The sequence below is a fragment of the Dunckerocampus dactyliophorus genome, chromosome 2 (assembly GCF_027744805.1).
Source record: "Dunckerocampus dactyliophorus isolate RoL2022-P2 chromosome 2, RoL_Ddac_1.1, whole genome shotgun sequence".
Lineage (NCBI taxonomy): Eukaryota > Metazoa > Chordata > Actinopteri > Syngnathiformes > Syngnathidae > Dunckerocampus > Dunckerocampus dactyliophorus.
In genome coordinates, this window is record NC_072820.1 from 41,196,333 (window position 1) to 41,211,290 (window position 14,958).

General features: G+C 41.6%; 1 protein-coding gene across 1 annotated transcript in view; it reads right to left on the reverse strand.

Annotated features, from left to right (window-relative positions):
- The window catches only part of shisa9a (shisa family member 9a), an 82,099-nt gene extending 70,569 nt beyond the window's left edge, over window positions 1-11,530 (reverse strand). The window contains exons 1-2 of the mRNA XM_054760694.1: window positions 10,726-11,530; window positions 9,025-9,131 (exon numbers count right to left, since the gene is read on the reverse strand). Coding sequence (XP_054616669.1) covers window positions 9,025-9,131; window positions 10,726-11,243 — 625 coding nt within the window. The 5' untranslated portion in view covers window positions 11,244-11,530. The remainder of the gene's footprint in view (window positions 1-9,024; window positions 9,132-10,725) is intronic.
- Between the last annotated feature and the right edge of the window lie 3,428 nt (window positions 11,531-14,958).

Consider the following 14,958-nt stretch of genomic DNA (forward strand, 5'->3'; position numbering starts at 1 on the left):
TAGTGACGAACAAAGAGTGACAACTAAGTGGCTTGGGAACAACATAGTAACAGAGTAACATCTGACAAAAACATCTAAAAACACTGAAGCAGCCACCTTTGTGAAAACCCACACTTGTGTCATTCTCAAAGCTTTTGGCCATGACTGTACAAATACTATTCACAAAATGTGGGTAATATTCAGCTTTAGGGTGGAACTTCACTATAACCTGTACAGGTGAACTTAATTTGACCTTCTGTACTCTTTTGACTGCACATTTGTTCAACGATTCAATACTTTTTGATCAACTTGCTCTTCTCTATCAAGGAGCTGAATGGCAAAATTCACAACAGGTACACAAAGACTGGAAGAGTCATAGAAAGGCATAAAGTATGCTTTAACCAGAAACAATTGTTTCTGGTCATCACACACACAAGCAGCACACTAGACTGGTTCTTAGGCTGACCTGAGGCCTTTCTGAGTGAATAAAGAAAAAACCTTCTTTTATCTTTTCTTTATAGTCCTGACTAAAGCTATACTTCTAATCTCACAGTGTCCCCGTTATAGTCTTTTGTGTTGACAGCATCCTGTCCACGCTCCTTCCGTGTCTAAATTGAGTGGAATTCTGTCATGGAGTTGATGCTGGCTGTGTGGCGCCTAGGTCCTCATAAACAAACGTCTAATGGGATCTCTGGGTTGCTGAGGGGCCTCACATTAAGATAATTAGGCAGGGAGAGGGTTCAGTAATGAGACCCTGGAGAGAGGAAGAGGCACTGTGAAGCCTGTGACTTACTGCCCTGTTGTCTTGGTGCTTGCCCTTTATTTTTTGTCTTTCTTTCCAAGTGTAATGCAACTAATAACAAAGGATACAGCATAATCTCATGCCCATGCAGCTCCAACCATCCTTCCCATAAACATTAGGATGCCATTCCAACAATAAATACCCGTAGCTGTCTTTCTGATTGCAGCATGGCAACATCTGCATTAATAACAGTAATAAGTAGGTGTGCAACATATATGTACACTAATCTCTGGTTTAGTAATTTGCTCCAGACCCGACCGTGATAACTGCGTTTCCGCGAAGTAGGATTCCTTATTTATAATATTTTTATTGTTAGAGCTTATAAAACCTGTTTATGACCTTCTAAATATGGTTTGCAACATTATTAGAGACCTCTAGACATGACCTAACACCCCTATAGTCACCTTAACACTCGTATTACCCAATACAGTAGACACGATAAGAGAATTTAAGCCGTTTAAGACATAATGGCCCTGTCACACCTTGACAATTTAGCCAGCGCATGCCAGACGTGATCATTTTGATGGCATACGTTGAACTGTCAACGTTTTTTTCAATTTTGGGCGTATACGTGGCATATTTATAACGAGTTGGACGTATACATGACGTATTAGTAACTTATATAGAATGTTTCTATAACTTATAGACAACTTATATCAACGAATGCGCAGCGTGTTGCCGGCGTTCACAACTTATGCCCAACGCCAGTCTAACTTATGCAAATCGCACGGCAACGTATGGCGACGACCACATGCTGTAGCCTATAAAAAGGCTGCCACTTGATGACTCAAATCATAACATCACTAGACATCGCAGTGTCAACATCACCATCATGCCAAAGAAAATTTTGATGACCTCTGCCAAGAAGTATCATGGCAGTGACGGAGGGATCCATCACCACCCACAGCCTCCGCCTCCCACTCTCACTCTGATGGAGATGACGCAGGTTCTAACGCCTCTCAGGCATCATCAATGGTATCGGAAGCTGCTTCCCCAGTGGCCTCCATCTCCTCTCAGCCAATCCTTGCCAAGAAGACACAGTTTTGTCTCAATGTCCAAGGGGAGCAGCTTATGTGTGATTTCCTTTGTGAGAACACCATCCGCTGGGACATCAAGAAGACTGACTACCGGAGAGTGGACAAGAAGGCAAAGGCACGCTTGATATTATCTTGACGTATTACGACTTGTGCGTAACTTACAAATAACGTGTGTGAACGGCCGTCAACGATCGCATAACTTATTAACCGCGTATGCGGGACGTATGAATCATACGTTGACATACGTCGAAAAGTTTTGTGCATGCACCTAGACGTACTACAACGTATGCCGGCGTGCTTCAGCGTGCTCTTAACTTATACAAAACTTACCCATAACTTATTCGACGTACGCCAGCGTACTGGCCAAATTTTTCATACGTTGGCGTAAGCTGGCTAAATCGTCAAGGTGTGACAGGGCCATAAGACTCAGGCTCATAGCAGAGTGAGGTGCGGACAGGAAGTGACGTCAGTGGTTCAGAGTTGAGTTTCAGCTTGTTATGGGTGATAACCTCAACTGTAACCTGTGTTTTTATTTAGGATTATTGTGCCTGTTGTGAGATAATTCAAACCTGCAATAAAAGCCGGTTGTTCTGTGTGGCTGGCAGCAGACGGCGTCTCAAGCTTCATGTAAAGCTACATTTTTCATCTTTATTATTCAAATTTCGGATAAATAACTCAGCAGTAAGGTGCATATAGATATAATAAAAGTCCTCATTGCATTTGTAGCAGCGAGTCCCATGCAAAACCTTAATAAAAGTAAATTGCGCCGTGCGTGCCATAAACTCCATTGCCGAAATGTGTTTGTCTACACTTAGTGGATATTCATGCTTTTATTTTGTGATGGAGTAAAACAGGTTTTTATGTGTTGCCTAGACATCCTCTGTATTGTCATGTCGATAATTATTGTGTCATTGCTGCCAAATGCTTAGTTTGAATTAAAACCACATTAAACTATGTTTCATTCTACTGCTTCTGCTTTGGGATACACTTAGAAACGTGTATTTACATTAAATTGAAATTTGAGCGATGTAAGCAGGTTAAATAGGATGTTAAATAGGATTTCCCTTGTTATAGTTATATTACTATAATGCTGCTAAAAACACAATCTGGATCAGATCTGGAGTAAACTTAGTCTGACAGTGCAGTTTCTGATTAAATGCATGTGCCACAATGCCACATTCAAAATGCTTATTGTTCAAATTACATCAGATTTGAGATGTTATTTTATAATTTGTCCATTCTAAACAACTGAATAGTGACCATTCTCCAAAAAATGTATGGTGATACATCAAAATATGTAGGCAGGAAGTTGCACATGAACCTGAAGACATGTAAGAGTTAACTCGTTTGATTTGTTGAGCAGAATTGATCGTTCGTGTTAATATGGAATTAAAGATTTGCCAGGTTTTCTCGCAAAGAGGTAGTGCTTCAAGCTGACACAGTACAGTGCAGACACGTCACAGATAGTTTGGTTTTCTCACAGCCTCTCTTGCCGATGTTTGCTCAGCCTGCGCTGTGAGTTGGCTCTCTAACTGAGGCTCTCGCTTCCGCTCTGACAATCTGCAATCAGATGTGAAACAGTGAAGGCTCCAGTGACAGCAGGGACAGAAGGGTCACAACACCATAGGAGGATACCCACACTGCTTTTTTTGACAGGTCTGCACTGTGCATTAATACAAACGTAGGACACACACACACACACACACAAACACACACACAGAAATATTCAATGCACAGCTGGACTATTTTGCAGACAAGGCCTTTTCTCTATGCCTGTGCAATCTCACAAGCAATTACCTATTAAAATTTTATCTTTCCCATCTCTGAATGTTTAGGAAAAGATTATAACTGCTGGGGGAAGATAATTAAGCTTGCAAATGGGGAATTGTATTGTGAATACAGAGCACTCTGTGTACATGCAGCTATGTCTTATTAAAGCTAACAGTGCACCTGAAGCTCTAATGGGAGACCCCAGATGACAGCTACATCACTGTCAATATTGATTAAAGTACGAGCCATCACAGCAATAATTCATGCTGTAACTACTATTTTACAATTAACCTAGTAATTCAATCCCACTAGGAATCCGAACCACCGCCATGCATGACGTCAGACACAAAAGAGCAAGAACCTCAGTGTGTCTCACAAGGCCTCGGTTCTGCACATTATTCTTTTCAAAGACGAAGAGAATAAACACCAGAAGTGGCATGAAGTAAGCAGATTTGGATTTAAAGCAATTAGACTCCAACCGACTTAACCAGTGTCCTGAATTAATTGTGCTTGACTTTAGGGGTTCCACCCAGTCTTAGAGGAGGTCCTCGGTTCACGACGTTTTATGAAGTGCTCCCATGAATTGGTTATAAACTTAGTTTGAACTCAAGTGGATTGGTTCGTAAATATGACACTCGCTGGAGAATTAGTTACATACGTACGGCAGAAAAATATATAGTCGCATACGTAACTGGGGGAGGACAATGTCGCCCCCACTCTCGTTCTCGCCCTTCATCATGTCTCCCGAGCTCAAGGCACACTCCCCCAATGGCAGTGTGCTGAAAAAATGAAATCCACTACCATGGAAGTGAAACTAGACATCGTAAAAATGCTCACAGAGAAACAGTAATCAGCATTGGCCGCTAGACCACCGCAATGACAGTAAAGATAATAAACAGTGCATCCCTAAACATGTGAAAGAATCTGCTCCTATGATTTCGACAGTGATAACTTGCTTTTTTTTTTTACTGTTTTAATTAATTCTTGGAATTAATCTTTTTATTACTGTATTGTTATATGTCCATCTGTTCTGTGTCTAGTGTGAGTGACTTACAGTACTGTAGTTGGAGCAGAGAAACCTGTTTACAACTGTCTAACTACGAGTTTTAACAATATTAGACCCCAGTAGACATGAAATAACAGCCATATAGTCACCTTTACACTCACATTACCCAATATAGTAGACGTAATCAAAGGAAATAAGCCATTTAAGATATAAATAAAACTGTGTGTTGCAATAAATGTGTTCCGGATGTGTGGACAGGAAGTGACGTTGGGGGTTCAGAGTGGAGTTTCAGCTGGATTACAGCCGCAACAATATCCCGTGTTATTGTTACAATTCATATTAGAATGATTATAGTGTTATAATTATTGTGCTTGTTGTGAGATAATTCAAAACTGCAATAAAAAGATGGTGTTCCGGTGATCAAGTCTGTATGTTTCACCTACTGACACCTAGTGATCAGTGTAGAATACTGCATATTGAATGCATCTTCTTAATGTCATATATTGTATTTAGATTTTAATTCATCCATCCATCCATTTTCTATCCCGCTTCATCCTCATTAGGGTCGCGGGGGCATGCTGGAGTCTATCCCAGCTGACTTCGGGCGACAGGTGGGGTACACCCTGGACTGGTCGCCAGCCAAATATAGACAAACAACCATTCACACCTATGGACAATTTAGAGTCGCCAATTAACTGCATGTTTTTTGGGAATGTGGGAGGAAGCCGGAGTGCCCGGAGAAAACCCATGCGCACACGGGGAGAACATGCAAACTCCACACAGAAATGCCCAGGGATCGAACCCAGGTCTTCCCGATCTCCAGGCTGTTCCTCTATTGGCCAACGTGCTAACCACTAGACCACTGTGCGGCCCAGATTTTAATTCAATTAGCAATATTTATGCTTGAAAATGCTTACTTGGGCAAAAATATATAAGATTTGCTTAAATATGTATACTTGTTTTTACTAGTAGGCCATATTCAACCATGAATCAGCATGATTTATCAATTAATATTTATGAAAAACACGTGGCTGACAAGTGTGTTTTGTTTTCCAGGTGTGTCCTATTACATTCAGTCAATAAACGGTATCGAATGTCTATGCTCAGTTTCAGAATGGGTAGGATAGGTTTTGCCTGTGTATGCTGCATTTAGAAGTGAAAATAACATGAAAACCAGAGAGCCATCTATGAGTGAAAAACAAGCAATTGTGAATCTGAGATAAGATGGAAGAAAAATCAGTCAGAACCATTGCACAACCATTGGTCATAGCCAGATGAAAGAAACCGCTGCTGTACTAAGTGACAGAAGTGGAATAGGAAAAAACATCAGTAGGGGATGACAGAAACAATGTGAGGGCTGTAAAGAAAAACCCTCAAACATCTGTTAGTGACATCAGCAACAACCTCCTAAGGGCAGGAGTGAAGGTATCACTATCTACAGTTCACAAAAAACTTCATGAACAAATTACAACGTCTATACCGGAAGATGCAAAACACTCATTGACGAGAAGAATAGGAAGGTCAAGGTGGAATTTGCCAAAAAGTACAGAGGTGAGCCTCAAAAATTCATCAGTCCATAAAACTTTTGTCTGAGAATTGATCTCACTGTTCCAATACATCTGGAGGGCACTGTAGGTGTAAAGTTCAACATAATTACATTAAAACTGACTTACATAGCATTGTTCGTAAACCGAGGACCTTTCAACCGACATGTAACATTACAGTTGGAAAGTTACCCTGAATTAAATTGCTCAAGGGTTTTTCATTGCAATCCACACAATGTAGTCCTCAGTGGCAAAAAGAAGGCTTTCAGAGCTTCAGAGATGGCTGCTGCCATCAGTGTGGGTGTTGCCACTAAGATCTTTTTTAACTCCACACATTATGCTGTTCCCTCTCCTTCCCCATTCTCACGTCCCCTCTTTTTCTCTGAGCCTCCCTTTTTTTGTCTCTTCAGCTCTTTGACGCTGAAAGTGAAGCGCTGCAAGATTTTCAGCCTTTGAGGTTTCAAACCAACACTATTGGGCATTGAGACAATGTGAAAGTCAGCCAGCCGGGCCATCTTTGGGGGATATAGTGGAATGGCTGGCTGTGGATCATAAAGCAACCAAAGTGTCATATTTTTATTTTGACTGTGGAGCACCGGCCTCCTTTCCTGACAAATGCACAAGAGTCCCCAACATTCCAAACAAATACCTCAGGCCATTGTATTATTAATGAATATTGTGTGTCTCCCTCTTGTTGTGAGCATATGATAGCAGTTAAAAACAATCACAGACACAGCAAAGTCTGATTGCCTGCAGTTGCAACTACTTGAGTGATTTTTCTTCAAATGGGACCACATAATAAGACAAAATAGCAGCCATCATCCGTGATTTATTTACAGAGAAATTGCTTCCTTTGATTGACAGTCCCAAAAGACCCAAAGGAATTCTCGCCCGCTATAAGGGCCATGAAGACATGCCAGGCCAGGTTCATTAATGCCAGAAATGAGGTAATCACGCTATAAGTTGTAATCAATATGCAGTTTGCACTAAGAATAGATTTTACAGCACAAACCTGTGCCATGTACGCAAATTACCTTTGTGCACCACAAATGTGTGGCCCATTTAGCTCGAGCGCTTGTCTTTACGTTGCAATTACCACCCTTCAATTGTCCTGTTGCCTTCTCTTCGCAGTCACACTGAGACTCCTTGTGCTGTTTCTATGTGTCATCTGTTAATCATTTAGCATGTCTATATTCTGTGAATCCATCGCTAAGAAAAGATAATTGCCAACTGGACCTGTGATAAATCGTCTCCCATGCCAGCGTAAGTAGCCCACAACCAATCAGGCGGCTATCTTGGATGCTCCTTTTTCCTGATCTCAGAGGTTAATAACATTCCACATCACTACCCACAAGCTCACGGATTAGATGGTTCAGGGAGAGTGGATTGCACATTGCAAAATAATAATCACCATTTCACAGCAGCGTCCACTCAGGTGATAGGGCACCACACTATCTCTCCTCTCCCACTGTGGAGCAAGAAAAATAAGATACCCACTCATAAAGACCGGAGGTGTTATTTTTCTCTTTTCATTGTAGCACTTTTTGACACTCTGCTGGGTCCCAACCAGTTTTCAAAAATTGCAACCTATGTTTTTTTGGTGCTTCACATGCAACACACCGTTATCAAGAGGTTATTGGTGTTTGGCACCATTGCATACTGGGATTCTCATAATGCAAGGATGCAAAAGCACAAAATGTGACTGCCATCTTTCCTGAGAATCTGCAACATTAAACGCACCAAAGAAAAGGAAAGTATACTATATTAGACACGCCGATTCCATATTTATTAATTGGAATGTCCGATAATATCAGTCAACCGATGTCATTGGCGGATATCGGCATACAAATTAGATATCGGTGAACTTTCAGGCAGGGAGGACTTCCAATATTAGGGCAGACCTGCCAACATGTACAAATGTATCGTACTCAGCATGCAATTTGACTCTTGAATACGCTTGTATGATTCACTGCTCTCCATTTTGTTACATTTCGCTGGTTTCAGTTTCGAGTTCAGTCTGAACAGTACAGATAAACACAGATGTTTCTCAATAATATTTCAAATCGGGGGGCCGTGAAAACATTACTCTCCCCCAGTGGAGTCGTGACAGAAAATAACTGAGAACCACTGGTTGAGCTGCTGCCGATATCGGTATCGGCAACAAAGTGCTGGACAGTATCAGTACATAGGATTATCGGTAAAGTCATCAACCAAACGTGCAAAAAATGTGTTTGTTGTTGCTTTGAAGTGGTTGGAATGCAGCCTACTAATAGTGAGTGTTCATGGTTGTGTGTGGGGGTGTGTGTGCATGTGTGTGTGTGTGCGTGTGTGTGTGTGTGTGCTTTTGTTGTTTGATCTTAGATGTTAAAACACAATGAGGCTTGATAGTATTGCAACCCACGGGACGCATCAGAAATAGATGACACTCATATGCTCTCTATATTCTACCCCATACACCACCCTTGAAACTCCCAGCTGGCACACACCCCTCCCACACACATACGCACGCACACACGTGTTTGTCTTGTGTGGAACAGCCAAAATGTCGCTACAAGACAAATTTCAGTCAAGGTGGGATATCAAGAGTTTTGCCATGTAAAGACAGAAAGACTTCAGCACACATTCCTTCCTCTGACACACACAAGCAACAATGTAAGTTAAAGGTGCTGAAATGGATAAGTCAAAAAGCTAAATGGATCGCAGCCGATGGAATATGGCGTAGTTGAAGACATTTGGGTTTGGAAAAGATGCTCAGCCTTACATCACTCCAAATAAAGGACTATAAATTCACTCTGCATTATAAACTAACACCTTTTTCCCCGTGACACAAAGACACATTGCCAGTGCAGAACACAACAACCAGTTAAAAAAAAAAAAAAAACTTACGGAGGTTCGTCGCCCTGGAAACATAGTGCTTAGAATGCATGCCTAGGGCCTCCTCTCCCCGGTACTGCTCACTTGGACACCCGCCCTGCAGCACGCTGGCCACGGCCCTGTTGTCACACATTGGGGGAAGACAGGAAAAGGTTGATGAATGAAGGGATGTCATTTTACTAGGGTTACTTTTTATTATCTTGTGCAGTTGGATTCATGCTCATGTGTTGACTGTCTTACTTGCAGTGTGTGTGTGTGAGTGAGTGTGTGTGTGTGTGTGTTTCCACAATTAAGTAGCACGTGCATAATGTGCGCAATTTGATTATTCAGTTGAACTGCACTACTACGCGGCATTCTTTTTTCCACACTATTGGTTGCAGTTGACTGGGATAACATGTAAGAGTCACACAAGGAAAAAAAAAAACGACTTAGTTCAATTTGCAGTGTTTCTGATCATTGTACAGCTACAGTTGAGGCTCCAATGAGAGCATTTGCACAAATGGAGAGCAAGGCCGCCTTTACTCTGGTGGAAAAAAAACGCCCCCGCCTGTTGAGGAGAGCCTGGCTCACATAATGTTATGCCATACCACAGTGGATACTAGGTGTGGGCCACACTGCATGTGCTGGTATCAATCTGATACCAAGTAAATACAGGGCCAGTATTGCAGATACCAGTACTTTTTACTTGACATTTTTGAAGATCATTAAATTATTTAGTCATTTTGCCTTTATATTGTGGATTTGAATCAGATAAAACACAAGACAATTTTTTTTTTTTTGCTTGGTCTTTTCACAACTGGGCTGTCACCACAGCACGTCAATCACATGAGTGACTTCGCTGAGTTTATTTATTTATTTATTTATTTATTTATTAATTAACAGTGATGCAACCCTCCCATTTGCACAAGCTGAAGACCAGCACTGGACATTTCAGTTCAATAGTTGGGTATGGGCCCCTGCCTGGGAAATTCATCTGCATTATCAGCATGAAAGTTGTTTTTTTTAGTTGGCCCTCAGCATATATTGTATAATAAGACATAGCAGTGGTGTCCAAAGTGTAGCCCGGGGGTCATTTGCGGCCGGAGACTTATTTATTATTGGCCCGCAGCATATTGTAGAAATCAAATTAAAGACTAAAAAGCAAAAAGGCACAATGTAAACTAATAATTAATAAGACAAAGCTTTGGCTTTAAATATATGTAGTTTTGTTTTTTGTTTTTAATAAAATTATCTCTCTATTTATATGTATATATATATAACGCAAAGTTTTGGCATTAAAAAAATGTGTGTGTGTGTGTGGGGGGGGGGTTCAAAAAAGTTTGGATGCCCCTGCCATATTCACTTTTATTATGTTTTGTATTTGTATTTGTTTCAGCTAAATAAAGTAAAAATACCTAAACTAATGCAAAAACCACTGACTATCATTCAAATCATTTTGGCTTATTTTCCCCCAAAGGACATATTCCCTGAGTTTGTAAACAATATAATATCAAATATCGATTCCATCACGCTAGTATCGAGTCGATATTGACATCGACACTCGATATTTGGATCCCACACGTAGTGGGAACATAGCGTGTTCGTTAGGAGTTTAGGTTCACATTTATGCAAACAAGAGTGTTTTTGTATAGGCTGTTGGTACGTTTATGTACAAGAGGAGCTTTTACAAAAATAAACAAGCACTATGAGAAGCATTCAACATGCGGTAATTACCTGGACATGTTCTCTCTCTGAGGACGGTGCGCCTTTTCCAGTCCCAATTTAGTGAAAATCCCCACAAGGGCCATAATGGCCACAACTCCACATATAATGTAAACAATTAAGTTGGTCTTGTCTTTGGTGCTGTCGTGCATCTTGTTTCTGTTTTTCTTGTAAGGCGTCTGTCCGGTCTTCATCCACAATGGGGTGTCATAATTTTTACAGGTGCTCTGATCCAGGCGAGAGTGCTTGTAAGAGCAGCAGAAGCGGAAGCCACAGGTGCCGCAGCAATACAAATAATTACCCGTTTTGCACACGAACGAAGGGTCCCATTGGCCCATCACGTCGTAGTAACCCCAACATTTGTCTTCGATGTGCGGGGTCTCCTCAGACACGCTCTCCTCCTCTCTGGAGCCGTTGGAGGTGGCGATCATCACGAAGCCCCCGAGCAAGCCCGGCTCCCCGTCAGCCGTGCACAGCAGAGCGGTAACTTTGAGCAGCAGGAAGCCGAGGAGAAAGGATGTCCCCCTCATTGTGCTTCCTCCTCCGTTGAACTTCACGCAAAAACGCTCGGAGAGGAGCGGCGGTCATGCCATGCTGGAAAGTCCAGAAACATGCACCCAAACAGCAACGCGCCTTCATCAGAGCTGATGAACATCTTTACTAACATCATCTAAAGCACTAGCTGCTCTGTATGCTTTCTCTTAGGTGGTTTGGGTGTTTTGGGTTGTTGTTGTTTTTGCAAGCGTGCTGCACTTTACGCATCTATCGCGCGCTCTTACGCACAAGAGTACGCAGAGACGCATGCAGCACGGAGGAGGAGAGCGCAGTGAGAGATGTGATGGGAGAGGCAGAGGAAGAAAACATGCGCAGGGAGAGAGAGAGAGAGAGAAAAAGAGAGAGAGAGAGCGAGAGGGAGAGAGAGAGGAAGGTTCCGAACTGACATCCTGGATTATGAAATTTTCTGATGAGAAAACAGACATGGACTATATGCAATATACTATCATATTGTAACTGTCAAGAAAATGGAAAATGAGGGGCTGTTTGACCCTTTTTGGATCTGCTATTGCTGTTATGTTTGCATCTATCATTTTGGCAAAGTCTGGAACACTGAGATAGAGCTAGACCAGTGGTTCTCAACTGGTTGGTCGGGACCCAAAAATGTGTGGCAGAGCTGTTTTCAGTCTTTGCATGGGAAAATAATAATAATAATGTAATGACCTAATATCTGTGGATGTACCTCACGTTCTTGTCTACGCTAATCGCTTGCTACGCCACCAAGAGGTGCATGCCATGTTTCTGGCTGACTGTCAAGCTTCAGTGGGAGAGGAAGGACAGAGTGGAGATTTAACATGCTGTCTGCCCAACACACAGTTGCAGATACAGTGGTGTGGAAAAGTATTTGCCCCCTTCCCGACTTTTTTGCATGTTTGTCACACTGAAATGTTTTTCAGATCATCAAATCTGATTAGTCAATGACAACACAACTGAAACCAAAATGAAGTGTTTAAATGAAACTTTTTATTGTGATAAAGTGTGTGATAAAGTGATTGCCCTCTAAACCTAATAACTGGTTGGGCCACCCTTAGCAGCAACAACTGCGATCAAGCGTTTGTGATAACTTGCAATGAGTCTCTTACAGCGCTGTGGAGGAATTTTGGCCCACTCATCTTTGCAGAATTGTTGTAATTCAGTCACAATGGAGGGTTTTCCAGCATGAATCACCTTTTTAAGGTCAGGCCACAGCATCTCAATAGGATTCAGGTCAGGACTTTGACTAGGCCACTCCAAAGTCTTCGTTTTGTTTTTCTTCAGCCATTCAGAGGTGGACTTGCTGGTGTGTTTTGGATCATTGTCCTGCTACAAAACCCAAGTTTGTTTCAGCTTGAGGTCATTCTACTTCAATATTTTTTGGTAGACAGCAGAATTCATGGTTCCATTTTTCATAGCCTTCCAGATTTTTCACAAGTCTTCCAGATCCTGAAGCAGCAAAACAGCCCCAGACAATCACACTACCACCACTATATGTTACTGTTGGTATGATGTTCTTTTTCTGAAATGTGGCATTACTTTTACACCAGATGTAATGGGACACACACCTTCCAAAAAGTTCAACTTTTGTCTCGTCAGACCACAGAGTTTTTTTTTATTTTTTTATACTGTTTTGATACTTGCTGCCTGTTAAATAAAATCCTTAGTGACTTGGTTTAATGCAGCTGAACCTAATTTAAAAACTGAAGGCAGACATGCACTGACAGCTGAACCTGCCAAACAACTGCTGTAGGCTGACTTCACTCACCAATAGGGACTGAGGGGGTGATGTCCCTTTTCCAAGTATTACACATTGGTTCTTCCCAGCTACGTCCACAGTCCAAAAGCAGTATGTTACTCACTTGAATATGGTAATTGTTCCTATAGGCTTTTGTCAGCCCCAAAATTGACAGGTGATCAGGCCCCATGTCAGCTTGGACCCCTAGACAAGATAAGCAATAAACACAATGAATAGCTGGGTTGGCCCTCTCCATGGTCCTAAAAAACACCAACCTCTGTCCAAGGTTCTACTTGCTTCATCATGCTTAACCTGTGACTTGATTTGAACGATATGGTATCTACAGTGTGTGCTTTACAAACCTAAACATTCAATGTACAATCAGTTCACAGAAAGTTAAAGAAATCCCAGATAACTTCTCACAAGGTCTAATCTAAGTGACCTAATTAATGACCCTTGGTTAGGGTCATTAATTCGTTCCAGAAGGTCTGACTTGAACCGAAACAGACGTTAACCAAATCAATTTTTCCCCTAAGAAATAATGTAAATCCAATTAATCTGTTCCATGCTTTTAAACATGTTTTATAATTTAGCAATTATAGTTTTACATGCGTAAAATTATTCAAAATTAATGTACAGGAAATACATATAAGTGATGAATGAATAATGAATGAAATAAATTAACATTTAAGGTTACTTTTACCTTCAATGAAGGCGTGATACTTGACTGTTCTCAAAGACATGATGTGGTAGTGACATGTGGTATCAACATGAACACCACCTTCCTGTTTTGCCATGAGTTATTTCTTCACTTCAGTACTGTAACCCAAAATGGTGCCGAAGAAAGCATTTGATATATGTGTGTGTGTGTATAGATATACAGTATATATGTATATACTGTATACAATTTACAATATATACAATAATTACAATAATTACAATATATACAATTTACAATATATATATATACAATCAATACAATTAGTTTTGTTAAAGGAAACATTCATTAACACGTAACGGCGCTAATTTTTTTGACAGGCGATTAACGTGCGCACTTTGCTGATCAGCTACGCCCCCATCCAGCTACTCCCCCTATCCAGCCTATAGTGACTGTCTTCCCGCTCACTTTTCCTTCACAAAGCCAAAATAATCATGTCTGCCATGTGGGACTTCCTGTCGTTGTGGGAGTGATATAAGTTTTGCATCCTGCAAAACCTGCCACGAAGAAATATCTGGCACCTTAAAAAGCTTTAGTTTGGTGTGGCATTTGGGGGGTGTGCACTTGACAGGGTGTGGTGAGTTTTCGCGGCTCACGATGTGATCATCAGTCAGGCGACGGCTATTTAGCCAAAACGCAGGACACTCGCCCGTGTGTGCATGGCAGTCGGGGGTCTAAGCCGGATAACCTGAAAAGTGGTTGGATTGTCGGACTGGATGGCCGGCCGTCGGAGGCGGTGGAGGACACCGGGTTTGCCGACTGCCTGGGGTCCTCCTGGAGCGCCATCAAGCTGCTCTCACATATTAAAGAAGGCGCCTGATCCTCTAAGTTTTACCAGTGATTTTGAAAAAGTAAGTCAAATATGTTTCCGTCAAAATTGTATGCTTCACCTTTCATAACATATAGCCCAGGGGTCACCAGCGTGGTGCCCGCGGGCACCAGGGAGAACCCCACTGCCACAGGAGGCGCCTGCAAGCCTGATTTTCATTCAGGGTTTCTGTTAATAATGTGAGAACACTAGAAAGAAATGCATTCTGAAACACAAAAGGTGAGTTGTGGATACCAGCATTTTGTTCATGTCTTGGTAAAACAAGCATATACGCTTTCTTGGGGTTGAAATAAGCTATGAGAATAAATGTTACAAAAATGAGAAGCCCTTGGCCATTCTCATTTAGTAAAAGTAGCTCTCACAAGAAACAACGTTGGTGACCCCTGATATAGACAATTGTAAGATCAAAAATTTACACTGAAGCTATGCGAT